Genomic DNA, 16,764 nt, shown 5'->3' with positions numbered 1-16,764 from the left:
CTAAAGTTGTGTCGTTACTCGTTACCAATAATTTCCAAACCAATAATGCGAAAACACCTTAAAAATACATACCAAATATCATATCAGCATTATTTCTGCTAATCAAATGTATTTTAGAGCATAAAGACTGTTTGGTTAAGGTACATTTGTCACGCAAAGACATAATTAAAAAAATTGAAAAATTCTATTTGGAGCTTCTTAAAAATAGTCTAAAACGAGTTTGTGCATTTTTCAAGGAGACATCTTTTGGCAGATAAATCTTTTTCCAACCAAATGAAAAAAAAAAAAAAAAAGCTAAAGCATAGGCTACCAAGGTTCTGAACAGCTGACAGCCTGTGCAAAAAGACATGCCAAACAGGACCTAGTTTTTCAGTGAATCTCTTGGTTTTGTTTGCCTCCCATAGGTAAGAGCTGTAAAGTGTAAAGGACAGGGCTAAGTGAGGGCTATAATTGTTATTTTCGCTAAATAAGCATTTGATAAGAAATTCATTTTGGCTTAGTTTGGAAGGAGTACAAATATAAATATGTAGAGTGCAAAATCTTCAACTTTGTATTATTTTGTATGTATTTGCATTGTACATATTTATATTTATATTCTTACCAAGTTGAGCCTTTAATACAACAAACAAATGCTTATTTTAAGAATAATCGGTTGTAAAAACCCAAGGTTTTTAAAATCGAACCAGACAGGAACTGTTTTAGGGACTGGTTCCTAGGTTGAATAGTCCAATCGTCCGGTTCGAATGGACAACCTGTTTTAACTTAAAAAAATAAAAAATGGTCAAAACCCATTATCTGAGGACTGGGTCGACGATTCAACTGCCCAAACCAACACGTCACTGACCAAATCAACAGTTTTTTACTAAAAAACGGTTTGAAGGTGAAATGGAACCGATTACCTAACTGGTTCCCGATTTTCTGATCCAACCATCCGATCCGATCCGGTGCGGTTTTGAAAACCATGTAAAAAACACTTCCAAGATACTAATTAAACACTTGTCCGAATTAGTAATTATTCGAATAAATTCCTCATTTCTAAAACATTGCCCAAATACCTAATTCATTTGCTAAAGCCCCTAAAGCAACGAGTCTGTGCAGCTCTTTGGTTTTGTTTGCTGTCAAGTGCAAAGGACAGGCCGGCCGACAGGGTCAAGTTTTTGTTTGCTTCGCGGTATTTGTTGAAAAGCACAGGGCGAAGAACTTAAAGACTTGCAAAAGCAAAACTCGTTGGTGGCTAGCATCTGCATCACTTGGTAGATTTTAACTGGAATCTGGGGTAGGAAAAGGATTGTCTTATGGGCTATGGGCCCAGAGGAGCTGTGGTCCATTGAAACGAGAGAGAGAGAGAGAGAGAGAGTAGTGGGCATTGGGCAAAATAGAATATCCAAACTATCTCCCCGTCCTTTTTATTCCTTCCCTCTTTCTCCCCTTCTCTTCCTTTCTTCGTTCCATCCCACGAAAGTCTCCTGTGGAAGCATTCTCAAATGTAAAAGTTCTCCCCAATTCACGCCTTTCTTACACGGTAAACCCATCTGATTCTTAGTTGAAATTGAAACCCGGAAAGTGATCCCCATAATTTCTCCAATTTTCTGAATTGTTCCAACAGTATGGAACTCGTTTTCTCAGTGTTTGTTTCTGATGTAAATTTCAGGTCTTTCATTGCCGACTTTGGAGATGAATAAAGAACGGCAACCAGAGCCTCTGGATTTCTTCATTTGGACTGTTGAGGTATAAATTCTTCTTTTCTTATTTTCCTTTTCTTTTTGCTTTCTATCAGACGTGGTTCTTTCAGTCTTTTAGGCAGATCTCCGTATGCAGTTTCTGTAATTATAGTGCGGATTAATTGTGAAGTATGTAATTTGGACATTGAAGAACTCGAGACTCTACCGGAGATACAAAACTAGTTGTTTATGAGTTATGACTTTTCTTCATCATTTAGTTGTTTATGGTTGTTGAGATCTGAAGCTATCGTCTTTCCTCCTAATAAATTGTCTGCAATAGATTTTTCTCTACCACATATATTCAGCATGAACTACATCATGGGAAAAAAGTCCAGAACCATGAAATCTTGCACTCGTTGTAAATTGATTTTGATCATTCCATTTAACGTTCATTGCCGTGAACTCGTCAATATTTAACCTTCATAATTTATAAATGACTTTCAACTATTCTGTAATTATTTCATGGAACAGCTATGAACTGTAGAATTTAGCTACATAATTAATTAAAAGGACTATGGAACCTAACTGAATTACATTAACGGACTAAAAGGCAAACACGATTCAATTTGCATATCCAAACTTACACATGTGCAAGAACTGGTGACGTATTGATTTTGTATTCGATGGGTGTAGAAGGGGGGACGCACATATGTTTGGCCTCGTATGAGTTTGTTGACACTTAGAGTTAGTCTTATGTGCGTCCCATATGAATGTGTTTCCTACTTTTTCTTATTCGTGTGGTATGATAGTTTCCTCTTCAAACTTGCAAGTTGGCATGTGTCAGAACACTTCCCCCACTAAACTCTACACTTTGTACCAACTAATACAGTGTAAATAATGCATTGTGTCCGCTACGCTGTATTTTTGCTTTTTTGCAACATTCTGACAGGGTCCCACTATTCCTAACTCTGTTGGAAGCATTTACTTGGCCCTATCATGAAGGGAGGAGGATTCTAACCACCATCCCCAATTTATGCTTTACTGTTTGGTGTTAGCCATAGTCTCTATCTATAATTTGAAATTTCTGTTTGGTATGTTCTGGGTTGGTGGACAATGTGACTGGGACTTTGCAACGACATTGAACAGTTAGCCATTTTACTCCATTTGTTAATTGTTAAATTTTGATAAATGTGGATGTGTATCAACCTTTCAGTGAAGCGCATGTGGTCTCTATTTAGGGTGTTTGAAAGAAATAAAAAGTGAAACTATTCTAATGGATAAGTAAAGTTGTTTTTGTGTGTGTGTGTGTGTTTAACTATGATGTGAAATGAAAAGAATATCAAATTCAAAATTATAAGTGAACTACTTAAACTTCAAGTTGAAGCCAGGGAGAAAAGATCTTCAGTTTGTTACTTTACTAGCATCCAAAGTTTGGATATTCAGTTTGTAAAGCAGGGAAGGGAGTATAGTTCTGACAGGGCAGTTTTTTTATCAGTCCCAGTGTACATCATCTTGTTGTACATGTTTTGGTTTACTCCTTAATAAAATCTTGCTTTACCTTCCCTCAAAAAAAGCTTTGAGCCTTGAAGCTCACTCAATTGGATTGATTTTGTTATCATTAGAAATCTTATCCATCATTTATCCAACAACGTCAAGATTACGCAATATGGGCATGAATTGAGCATGTTACTGTCAATTTACAAGCAGCTAAAGAACTTATCACGGGATTCTATTCTTTTAGGTTATTTGAGTTTCTGAATTAGAGTTCTAGTACTTTTATGACTTACTTCAGTATTTATATGTTTTATAAATGGTTAGAAATTTGTGCCAAACTTGCAATGGATCAAAAAAGTAAATTTTTATAAGCCTATGGAAGGTCCATACTATTGCTATAAAAGAAAAGGACAAAAATTGGGATAAAATTTTGCCTTTGGATTAGTTTTCCTTTGGTATCAATTTCAAATTTACTTGATGGTTTCAATTCCTTCAAGATGGTATCAAATTTTGATTCCTAATAGTTCCTCTAGGTACTAATTCCTAGAGAAGCTTAGGTGCTTATTCTTGGTTCTTCTTTTTTAATTTCGTTTTGTATGTCCATCCTGTATCAGATTGGTATCAGAGCTTATAGTCTAGGCTAAATTAGTTGCTAATCAAGAAGATGGTCTTGTAATTTTGCAAAAGTTTGAACATTGGGATAAACAAGATGCTGAATCTTACAAGAAGACTCCATAGGCATCTAGTTTGCCAAAGCAACAAGAAGACCTCTCTTTATTGTCTTCTGATCCTTTAGCCTCTATGCCAAAATATAGTCATTTCAGTTATGTTGCTGGGGTCTCCATTTATTTCATTTAAAGAATTTGGCTTTCAAAAGGAGCAGCTTTGTATCATATGTGAAAGAATAATTGGAGAAATAGTTTCATGCTTCAAGTCCAACTCTGCTCTTTAACATCATATAGTTTGCATCAGTATCTTTTGTATCTCAATCAATGTCATAAATCTTTCTTATTGATTAATTGTCAGACATGCCCTTCCTTCCATAAATATAACTAGTAATTAATGTTGCAGACTTATCAGATTGAATAGTTGGGCTTTTTGCACTGGGAACAGGCTGCCAAAACAGTTTTTGAAGGCTTCGTTCTTAAAAATGTTTGACTTGGTCAAACTTACCCCAGATACACGTGTTAATAGGTGTTATAACCTATAATTTTGTCTGTATTTTTATTTGACCGAGTCAAATTGTACAGTTGGACCATGACCAAAACAGTTTTATGTCTGGTTTGAGTCTGGTAAAATTTCTTGTAATCTTCTTGCTCAGAATCTGTATTATCTACATAGAATGAAATCAAGAATGCATTGGCGTCATTGTCACTTCAGCATATAGATCAGTTGTTTTCCATGAATATCACCCATTGGACCAAAAACAGTATGGATAAAACATGTCAAGAATGGAAGAAGAAGGGAGCTTTGGTAGACTTGTATGGGATGATAGCAGTTTGGTAAACAATATTATCCCATGATTGTGTCAATATAGATATGTTATGAAGGAAGTCAAGCAGATGCTGAGAAAAGCGAGTGCTAGCAGACACCTCAACTAAGCAAGGGGTGGATGGGAATCAACTGTTTCGGGGGGTTACTTTGTAATATTTCTGATGGGATGATTAAATTGGAGTTAGGGAGCAGCCTGCTAGCCAGCCTAACAAAAAAGGATTACTTTTAACCTGATTCTCATGTTTCATTTTTTTTTTTCAAAATTAATAATATTGGACAGTCAGTTATTGAGTTACCAATCAAAAAATGGGAATGGTCATGATTGTACATTGGGTGAACATAAAAAGGAAAAGGTGCATCAGCTTGGCATTGGTCCACAATGTGGACTACCATAAGAAGGATGTAGAATGGAAAAGAGGAAACTGCTACCATATTAGGAAAAAACTCTGATGATTTTCCTATTTCCCTTATTTCTGGACGGGGGGTAGTGTGTTTGGGATGGGGCAAGTGTGGATTGTTTTAGTTATTTATTTATTTTTGAATAAAAGGAAACTTTCATTAAAACAGAATACTGAAAACAACAAGGTTCTAAGCACTAGGGGTGCTGCTAACAGAATCAGAGCTTACAGGCTCCTTAATCCACTCAGGCAAACAAAACAAAAAACATCTCTGATTCTGAAAGCCATGCTGCGCAATAACATGTGCCACCCTATTAAAATCCTGATTCACAAACTTAGTTTCTTTCGAGTTTCTTCTTTTGAAGTTTGTTTCAATTTCGGTTGGAGTCTTTTGGTGTGTTTGTGGTGTGTTATCTCAACACCTGTTTATTTGGTTGTATTCAGTTTTTGTTTTCTTTAATAAAATTTCCTTTTTCTTATAAAAAAGTCCTGATTCACAAAAGAAAAACTAACAGAACTCAAAATATCTTTAACTATATAAGAAACTTCAACTGGCAATTCAAATTTTCTGTATCTGAGGCAGTTGATCAGGAGCTTGTTGTCTGATTCTAAGACAATGCAGTTGAAGCCACACAGAGCAGCCAGCTCCAGACCTTTGTAGATAGCCATAGCTTCTGCCTGTAGGGGATATACAGCTCTACACGAACCAAACATAGCCACCACACAAGAAGAATAACTGTCTCTGGTCACCACTCCAAAACTAGCCTTATTTAAGGAAGAAAAACCTCCATAAATATTTACTTTAAAGCAGCCCGAATCCGGGGAAAGCGTGGAAGGTGTGAGTAACCAGTTTTTTAAAAGAAACAACAATAGTTTGAGTTAAAACCAAGAGACCAACCACGGTGCATTAATGAAATTTGCAACATGTTAAATCAAGTTTTCAACCAATCACATTAAAAATGTCATATGATCTACTTGCTTTTCATTGGTCATATTTCACAAGGTGTTCTTATCATCAAGACTTCAGCAACATTAAAGATGTCAACTGTGGCATATCATTTTATCACTGGTTCACGTTTTTTGCTTCACAGTGCAGTTCATGCATCATAGGTTATGCCTAAAACCAGCAACTCTTTATCAGTCAAATTGAAAAGAAAATGGTACTTAAAGACAAATAAAAAAGAAGTTGAATGGCTTATTCAAACAATGAAATAATTATAATGAGAAGGAATGTAATTGGTAGAGTCTTTAATGCCATAGAGTTTGGTGGATGATATTGAGGTAAATAGGAGGTTTGAAAATTAGAAAATTGTCTAGGTTTTATTTGGCAAAGAAGGCATCATACCTTAGTTAACAGGAAGATAGAAAGGAGCAGGTAGCCCTAGTGTCTTTTGATTTCCATAGCAGAAGAAGAAATAAAAAGGTGATGAAAGAAGTTTTCTTTGGGAGGTAGAGCCTACAAAGTTTTGACCTTAAACCAACTTCCAAAAGGTTGTTGGTAAATACATCTAACATCATCCCTGTGTAAGACAACTGCACCATTCATGGCATTGAAGTAGAAGGTTGTTGTCACCAGAAAGAGGACAGGCTAGAAGCTTAAGACTGATATCAATGGCAGTTAGTAAATCTATCTCAGCAAAAGCCCTGTTGATTAGCAGTTTACTTACCATGTCCACTTTTTAGTTTTGGTTGTTCAGCTATTCTGTAACCCTTCTTCCTGTTGGGCTGCCAAATCTATAATTTTCCAGAATTAATTGCTATTGACAATGGTGGAAAAATGTGCAATATACTGGTTATGCTGTATAAGGATTTCCATGTCTCACAAAGTCATCAATCCATGTATCAGTGAGTACGAGTACCATGTTAGCTGCTATGGTTTTCCTTAGTACCAACATGGCCCAAAGCCACCCTGACTGAGTTAGCAAGGCTTGAGCCTGAGATATATGTTTATGCTGTTACCTGTTCCATACTGCCCTCTATTGCAAGTTACTTTTTCATTCAGGAGTATATCAATGATATCCTTCCCATGAGAGAGAAGCAAAGAAAAATGCATACAAGATTTGCACATTGAGATAATATAGATCCATTGCAGAGAAAAATACTGGACAGAAGTTACAAAACATTCCAAATACATAGAGAACGGTACTTTGGTCCTTAAGGCTATGTTTGGTTTGAAGGAAAAAGTAGGGAAAGGAAAGGAAAGGAAGGGAAACTTTTATAAATCTTGTATAGGTTTTCCTGCATTTCTCTTCCTTTCCCTACTTTTTCCTTCAAACCAAACATAGCCTAAGATCATTGTGGAGATACCTTTAGCCTCAAGGATGGAGTATATGGTTGATGGGGCAAAAATGGAAGAAGGTGGTGTATGAATATGCAGTTGCAATTAGGTTGGGATTTGGGAACATGTCACTGGTTGAACTGGTCTACCATTAGCAGTTTATTCCACAAACGAAAGAGACAAACATATAATGATTCAAGTCACCCATCCTACGAGTGAATAAAATAGCAATAGTTTACTTGTGATGTTGTGAAAAGCACCAAAGATTAAGATATTACATAGTTTGGGAAATGGATGTGGACCCTGTCTATATGGGGCAGCCATCAATCTCTGAGTGAAATGTAACATGGCATTGGAATATATGGACTTTGAGATGGATATGTGCTTCTACAACTAGCTGTATAAGCATTTGGCAAAACTTGTCCATCCAAATTCAGCTGTATGTTTTGATGTTTATTCATTCTACTATGAGAATACTAACATGAATTCAATATATTTGGGAATTATAGAACAAGGGGGATTTGTACTTGGTAATGAATTTCACATGGATGATTGGTTGAGGCTGAGCATCCCTCTTCTTTTATGTACCTTAGTTCATTTCTAACCAATAAAATTTTCATTGTTACTAATCAAAAAAAAAAACATGATTTGGCATTTACTATAAGAATTGGCAAGACCTGTCTATCTGAAATCAACTATAATTTGTTTTGTTAGGATGTTGGTTTGTGGTTGGAAGAGATAAACCTTGGTAGCTATCGCCAAATTTTTGAAGATAATGGTGTCAATGGAGAGTACTTGGAGAGCTTGTCTATGTTCACCACTGAACAAATCCTCCGGTTTATAAGGAGGTGCCACATGAAATGGGGTGACTTCATCACACTTTGCAAGGAACTCAGACGCATTAAAGGTCTCTCTCTCTCTCTCTCTCTCTCTCTCCCCCCCCCCCTTGATTTTTGCTATTCTTGTATGGTTGAGACCATTGAAAAGGGCCTGGAACAATGTATAGAAATATCAGACAGTTCAATGCCGTGCTGGATTTCTGCTACAATATTAGATACAATCTTATGGTGTCATTGTGGATTTGTGGTCAATGTCAAGTATTGCTTGTGGACTATAATTAAATTTTTGGTTTAATTGAATGACGTTAAATGTAATCTGCAGTGGCTTGCTTGAAAGGGGAGCAAGAAATACGGCGACCATGGTGGGCTCCATCCTGCCTCTCAGCAGTTTTTGTTAAGGTGGCAAAGCGCAATAGACAGTCTAGAGTTGTTTCATTAAAGCTGGAACCATGATGCAAATGTGGTTTGTATGTATGTATTTTTCTTCTCTTTCTATTTAAAGAAAAAAGGGAAAGATCTCTTTTATCTTTTAGAAATTTGAAATGGTGTTTCTGTTAGCAGAAACCTTATATTCCAAGCTTGTGTCCTCTTTTTCTCGGTTCCCTTTCTGCTAATCTTCTCCACCTTCTGGTCAAAGGGGTAGAGAAAAGGAAGAGAAAATGAAAAAGTGGTCTGCTGAACTTGAAGAGCAGAACAATATGACGAACCAAGGAGATTGCGGTTGATTTATATAAATATGCTTTAAACATTATCATGTTACAGATTCTGAGTTTCTGCTGGAAGTTCTCAATTAAGAATTCAGTAATTGAAGGATTGATTAACAGAATTAATGTTTATCATCAACTGTGTATCCTGGCAGATGGATCGCAGTAACTGGGAGAACAAATTTTTGCCTCTATCTCGGATCATCACAGGATGATATTGTATTGATCATTTGGTTTAGAAATTTGTATCAAATTTTACATTGTTTCCCATTCGCCTCTGTAGACTTGAACTCAGAAAAGAATCCTGCTTTCTTGGGTTTAGTGTGTTACTATCGTCACCGTTACTGCTACCATGATTCACTTCAGCAATAAAGAAAAAGGAAAGAGTGATTTAGAATTAGTAGCTTACAAGGATTTCACTATTTCGGGGGGTGGGAGGGGGGAGTAGCATCAGATGATGGTGGTCTTAAATTGATTGATTTGCTGCTCTGAGATTTTGAAGGGGTTATTCATTTTGGATTCATCTCTCATGTTGAAAATTCTGAGCGGATCGGATTGGATTCAGATTTAACCCCAACCATATTAATGTGTTTAAAATGACCAAAACATTATAAAAGTTTTAAGAAAACTTAATTATTTTTAAGTTATATATGTATAACTGTATATACATATAAAACATTAAACTTGATAATTATGAACTTTATATAATTATACATAATATTTACATGTATATATACATAAAATAATATTTTTTATTGAACTTGGATTTTAATTGGTTCAATTTGGGTTAGATCCACATCTCATTATCAATCGGATGCAAGTTATGGTATCTAAATCCAGAATAATTGAATTGGGGGGTCAAATTGGGTATGGGACATTCAGAGTTTACAGTATTTTCCCTCGTGAGATTACATTGCTGCAACCATTGTTAAAATTCAGAATAGTATGTGATCTGCTTTTTTATTTCCATTGATGGTGTGTCTGTATTTAATTGAGGTTCCAAGGAGGTGATGCAATCAGCGGATGTAAACTCAAACAAATCAAACCGTTTGGTTTGAAAACAAATTGGTTCTAAAAATATGTAGATAGAGAGTATGCCCCTAGGTTTTATATGTATCTCTTTGTTTCCAAAACTGAAACTCGATGTTTTATTGAATTTCTGATTAAAAAAAAAAAACATGTTTTAATCCGGTGATTTGATATCATCTCACATGAATCATATAATATTTATAATACAAATTTCCTTTTTGTTTTGAAAGCGGTATGAATTGTTTTCTGAAATAACCCAGCTTACCTTTTCTTTTTCAAAACAAAATACAATTAAGAAACATGTTTCAAATTTTTTTCTTGTAGCAATTTTAGAAACAAATGAAAATAAAAGCATATTACTTAACAGCACCCCTTTAAATTTTAGTGATTCTTGGCAAACTTGTATGTCGGTTGATAAACAATATAAATCTCCCAATTACATGGGAAGTGACAGCATGACCTAGCTTTTGGTTTTGGCCCCAGTAGCAAACAATCTAATTATAGCCTTCCATCTAGAAAAATGTAAACAGGTCATGTATCAGTTGTTTTTTTTTTTTTAATTAAAACCATAAACAAGGTTTAAAATATCCATACACCCTGGTATGGATCATATGGTAGAAGGGGTGTATCGGTACTTTCACACTTTTTTTTTCAAAAATAGGCTTGAAGGGTACTTTTAAGCAGTGTTTTTTAATCACCGTTAATTCAGACGGTCAAACCATTCAGCCCGGGAATCATCTAGGCAATCAGTTCCGTTTCACCCTCAACCTGGTCCCCGACCAAAAATCATTGATTTGGTTGGTGACCTGCTGATTTAGACGGTCGAACCATTGACCTGTTTAACCCATTCAATAGTTTTTGGCTGTTTTCTTATTTTAATTATTCTTTTTTATTTTTTTTAGTCAGAACAGGCCATCCAATCGAATTGAATGGTCAAACCGTTGACCTAGAAACCGGTGGTCAAAATGGTTCCGATTCCAAGTCGATTTTTAAAACTTTACCTTTAAGCATGGATTAACATATATAAAAAAGAAGTGGCAACTCTTTTGCTAACGGTTAACTAAGCAAGGGGTGAATAGGGATGATTTGTTTTGGGCTAATATTCTAAAATGGTTTTTATCACTTTTGATTGGGGAGTTAAGAGAGTTTATCTCCCCCTCTCCTCTTTACTTTATATCTTTTTTCTCTTAATGAAAGTTATTTGTTATTAATAAAAAAATCTTAAAAATGGTCTATTGGCACCTTGATGATATGATATGATACACTTATACTTTGAACCTTGACTATAAATACCAGCGAAAGCCCACTACAACAACCAAAATTAGACCTAGCAATTGGGTTGGGTGGGTCATGTTCGGGTTGGGTCAAGACACTTCATGTTGATTTCGGGTCGATTTGAATTTCAGGTTGGGTTGTCAAATGCTAGACCCAAACCCTAAATGTTCGGGTCAGGGTTGACCCATGGATCATTTTGGGTCATCCCAAAAAATATTTGAAATTTAAAAAATAAAAGAAATACATGAAAAATGCCAAAAGTGAAGGAATTAACCTAAAATTCCAAATATAAAATAAAAAAACTTGAACATTTAACAATTCAAAGAGTAAATAATAAAGAGTAAAGACTAAATAGTAAAAATTAAAGAGTGGAAACTTCTAACAATGCATAAATAGTCTCAATTAGACCTAACAATCGGGTCAGCGGGTTAACTCATGACCCAACCCAACCCAGTTTTTTCTGGGTTGAGTCGGATTGGATTATTCTCAAATTTAGGTAGCTCAATATAAGACCCTAACCCTATTTTTTCAGATTGGGTTGAGTCGAGTTTATGACCCCGGATCTCCTGCCCACAAGAACTTTGCCCACGTCTACCCACAACACACTACCCCGTGAATTGGGAACATCTCCCCTGTATAATATTATGTACAAGGATGAGATGTTCTCCATATATGACTGCAATATTGTGTGAGTAGACGTGGGCAGAATTTGTGTGGGCTGGGTCAACTTTTTGCTACCTCTACAAAATGAATAAATGAATGATGTATCCTCTATCACATAAACGCTTATACCATTCTAACTTGGAACCACTGTTGCGTGTATACCACTGGGCAAAGGCTTAAAGTAATCTTTATTGCATCAGGTGCACGTGTTGCGTGTAAATGAAAGCAAAGAAAATAAAAATAATTTATAGTAACTAAAATTTTATATTAACCTAGTTAATTAAATAGATGTTATTTTTTCATGTGTATGGTTGATTGTTGGGTGGAGGTAGGGGGTGATAACCGGCCAACAATCAACCCACACAACATGTATTTTAAAAATTTAAATTTGTGGGTTCGGAAGTTTGATTACGGTCCATGATACCCTTAGGTGAAGGATAGAGATATGATAATGTTTTTTTTTAAGCTGTGTTTGGTTGCAGCTTGCAGTGCAAATGAAAAGAATGTAAATTCTGTTTTAATTTTGTTTTGGGTTTTACTTTATTCTGCTTCAGGTTTTATTTTATTTCATAAGATTTTGAAATAAAAATAAATCATAATTATATACTGAAATCATTTGCACTACCATGGTTTTGCATCAATACAAATAAATTTGCATTGCAACCAAACACAGCCTTACATATTTATATTTGTACTCACACCTAGATATTTTATACTTGTACTCTGTTCAATTTTTTAGTACGGTCCACGTCAGCATGTCTCTCCTTTGAGAGAAGCTATCTGTCTATTTTCTCCATTTTTTTTGTATTTTTTCTGTTTTCTTTTGTTTTAAAATATAAAAAATAATCATTGCTTATTTTGATTAGATCAGTAAAGCTTTACACTATTAGAGAGAAAGAGAGACCTCTTATTTTAATGCATGCTATTATTAAAATAAGATAGACTTTTTAAGTGTTATTGTTATATTTAAAAGATACAATTAAAAGAGAGAGAGAGAGAGAGAGACCTTTGGGTTTTTCAAGGCCTATTATTTTAATGCATGTTATTATTAAAATAAGAGAGACATTTTAAATGTTATTATTATATTCAAAAAAGACATTTAAGAGAAAGAGTAGTAATACAATATAATAAAGTAAAATATTAATAAGTCAAATAATAAAGCACCAAAAATAATAAGTCAATATAATAAAGTAAATTATTAATAGGTTGAGGTTAAACAATCAAACATAAAACATTTCAATTCCACTAAATTATAAAAATTATTAATTTAAAAATCTACTAAATTTCCACTTAAAACTAATAAATATTAACAAAACTTAGTAAAGATTAAAAACACTTCAATTCCACTTAAAAAATCGAACTTAATAAACACTAATAAAACAAGAAATTTAAATATAAAAAAATATTAATTAATAGATTTAATAATATGACTTTGATATATTGCAAATAGAATCCATGTTCTAATGTTGTATTTTGTTTTGTTTATTCTTTTTATTTTATTAGATAACTCTATATTAATGTATTTTTAATTAATTAATAATATTGTTAAAATTAATAGTTTTTATGAGTTGAAACCTTTATTGTGCATAGTGCCCAAAATGTAGAACCCATTTTATCACTCAGATGAAGAAGACAAGTTAAGTGAATCTGTGTTGACCCATTTTCGAAAATGGTTTTGGTTCGCTTAGAAACCTATGAAGTGTGATACACGATATGCAATAATAATAATAATAATATAATTTGAAGCCAAATAGCTATAACTAATAAAAATTACTAAAGCTAATAAAAATATTAAAAAACTAAAATACAATTTAATTAATATTAAAATTATAAATTTAATTAAAATAATATCATAAGACTCCTACTTAGGGATAACCATTTATAACTTAGGCCAACCTAGGTCTAGCTCTGACTACACCAAGCCCACACATAATGCAGATAGTAGGGCTATAAAATTAATAAAAAAATACTAAAGTTAATAAAAATGTTAAATTTTAGCAGCTTTTACCTAGCAACGATTAAAATTAAGAAATTAATAAAAAATTGTATCAATAGGATAATTAAAATTAATAATAAAAAGTAACAAATTGTTTATAACTTAGCCTAACCCGATTAGATCTATAAATTTCTATGCTCAAGCAACTATTTTCTTTTGAGTTAGGTCTAGATCAAATGTGCACCAAGCTCACACATAATGTCAATAGTAAGGTTGTAAACGGATCAGATTCAAATGAAATCTAGCTACATCCACATCAACATCCGATTATTATTATGTTGGATTTTGAATTTTGGGCTGCGTTTGGAAACAACACAAATAGAGTGTAAATCCCGATTTTGGGTAAATTTGCACTTTGGTTCACTTTTGCCTATGTTTGGCAACATTACATTTATGCATTGACAAATGACAAATCAATGCATATTTACATTGATAATAAGATATAAAAGTACATCAATAAAAAAGAAGTAAATTTGCATTCAAGTGGGCTTTTGATAAGAAAAAAGGCATATGCTTTATTGGAATTCATGTTTGCATCCATTATAGCTAAAAGTCTATTTGGTAAGAAAGTAAATTTGTCAGTGCAAAACTAACCCAATTTTGCAATTTATATGAACCGTTTTGCACCCTACATATTTGCATTGTTTCCAAACGCAACCTTAAAGTATAAATGCATATATGTATACTTACACACAATATCTATGTGTATACAATAATTATACAACATATACAAAATAATAATTTTTTATTAGATGTGGATTTTAATCAAATTGGATGGGCTGAATCCACATCCAATCGAATTATTAACCAGATGCAATTTCTAACATCCAAATTTGGGATAATCAAATTTGAAGTTTAATTAGGTATCGAACTTTCGAAGTCCAATGACGACTCTAGCAAATAGGGTCCAAGCTAAGCAACCCCTAATAAGTTCAACTTAGAAGTTATATGCATATATGGTAAATATTATTAGATATATATATATATATATATATGTGTGTGTGTGTGTGTGTGTGTGTGTGTGTGTGTGTGTGTGTGTGTGTGTGTTATTTTTTTTATACTAGACTAGAATTAAATAAAAGTTTTAATTTGGACAAAAAATATATTTTTATAATTAACATGGGCAAGCCTGTAGGCTGAGACAAATATTATTACACTTAAGGTGTGGGCTAGGCTAAGCCAAACAACCTTAAAAACTATTAATACACTATCAAAATTTTCATTGGGTTGCATTTGGCTTCAATTTTATCTAAAAATAGTTAAAAAAAGAAAACAAAAATAACACATGCATGGATTGCACTTGGTTTAGGTTCAGTTCAATTACGAATGTTACAATTTGTGCAACTTGGGTGGGTTCGGTCAGAATGAGAATAAATCCAAACCTAATCCAAAGTTTTAAACCTTAAGTTTGGGCTTAGATTAATTTAATTGTGACTAAAAAAAGTTAATTATAGATTAATTTCATTATAACTATAGCTTAATTTTATATATTTACTAATCTTTAAGTATTTTAAATATTTAAGTGATATTTACAAAAATGGAAACATTTAATCATTAATAAAGTAAAATAAATAAAATAGAACACTAACAAATGGACAAATAATTATTTTATTGACTAATTGACAATAATTTATTATTTTTATTAAAAAATATTAGTATAGTTAATCCAAATTACTAAGTTAGTAAAACATTTTTGTAATAAATTATTACAATGAAGATTTAATTATTTTAAACAACATTGCATTTTTTCTTTAATTATAAGTTTTAGTCATTTCACTTTCATTGATAAATCTCGTGCATCAGACGGGCCCCCACCAGTCATTAGTATAAAATAGAGAATATTAGTATAAGGGTTAAATAATTAAAGTATCCCTATAATTTATCAAATGGACAAAAAACTTACTGTTTGAAAAATTACTTAAATACCTGAAGATGGACATCATTGATAGACAAAGCGAAATGTCAAATTTGTCTTTCATTATTTATCAAATTTTCACATTAAAACCCAACTAATAAACAAAATCGTTCTACAGATGAAGTAAATCAACCTCAAAAAGAGAATGCAAGGAACCTGAATAAGAGGAAGAGACTATATGATCCTCTTGCCACCGGGATATCAACAAACAAAACACTGAGAAAACAGAGCAGAGATGCCAGACACTATGAAGGACATTACAACAATAGGGCCTGCATCATTCACTCATTCCTTGCCTCAACACTTGTCAGTGCGAAAATCCTTGCACCCATTATAGAACTCACATTGAACCAAATTATATCCCACCAGGACAAGCTTTTTTCTTCATCTCATGCTAGCTTCAGGCCTGCACTTGGTTTAGCTTAATGTCATCAAGTGACCTGACAAAGAGGCAATCTTTGAGTTTGGCCTTTGTTTCACCCAAGCCTTGACATAGCTCCCCCAACTCTGGAACGACTCCTCTAGAAAGAAATCATCTTTGGAGCACCAGAATATCCTTCTCTTAGTTGTAGTACTACCAATACCACGTCAGTTGCTCTACCATTGTAATCCATGGTCTTCAATTCGCCATAGCCCTGCAAACAGATATACTTGATCTATTAGGTATATAAAGAAGAATCCGCCATTTAGTGGCCAATGCATTGAGGGGCTCTCACAACAAAAGATCAAGAACTCAAGAGTTATATGGAAAGAATCTTTTCCCTCAAGTCTCAACCGCTATCACAGATGAGCTTTTTTTCTCATGCATAAAGAGCATCATAACCTACCATTAAAGGGATTTTCTATACATACCAAGTGTGGCTAGCTACCCGATCTGGAGGGAAGACGGTACGAAAATAGAGTGGAGTCATCATCTAAATTTTTGGGAAATGGGAATTTAGGAAAACTCGGAATTAAAAAAAAAACATTTTGGTTTTTTTGGTAAGTCGTTGCCCAATGAGGATGAAATTCTTAGGGT

General features: G+C 33.7%; 1 protein-coding gene across 4 annotated transcripts; it reads left to right on the top strand.

The window, feature by feature from the left end:
- Positions 1 to 1,365: 1,365 nt before the first annotated feature.
- Positions 1,366 to 9,189, top strand: LOC104594208 (uncharacterized). 4 transcript variants are annotated; one of them, XM_010254404.3, is made up of 5 exons: positions 1,366 to 1,522; positions 1,652 to 1,728; positions 8,040 to 8,232; positions 8,487 to 8,635; positions 9,024 to 9,189. In XM_010254404.3, the coding sequence occupies exons 2-4, from the start codon at positions 1,675 to 1,677 to the stop codon at positions 8,615 to 8,617; spliced, it is 378 nt and encodes a 125-aa protein (XP_010252706.2). In that variant the 5' UTR covers positions 1,366 to 1,522; positions 1,652 to 1,674; the 3' UTR covers positions 8,618 to 8,635; positions 9,024 to 9,189. The 4 variants fall into 4 exon arrangements, with proteins under 4 accessions (XP_010252706.2, XP_010252705.2, XP_010252704.2 ...); XM_010254403.3 differs by having other exon boundaries at positions 8,802 to 9,189; XM_010254402.3 differs by having other exon boundaries at positions 8,726 to 9,189.
- Positions 9,190 to 16,764: the final 7,575 nt, after the last annotated feature.

Source organism: Nelumbo nucifera, chromosome 1 (assembly GCF_055504915.1).
Source record: "Nelumbo nucifera cultivar China Antique chromosome 1, China Antique-T2T, whole genome shotgun sequence".
NCBI classification, from domain to species: domain Eukaryota; kingdom Viridiplantae; phylum Streptophyta; class Magnoliopsida; order Proteales; family Nelumbonaceae; genus Nelumbo; species Nelumbo nucifera.
Note: the sequence above shows the minus strand (reverse complement) of the source record. Positions and strands in the feature narration are given on the sequence as shown.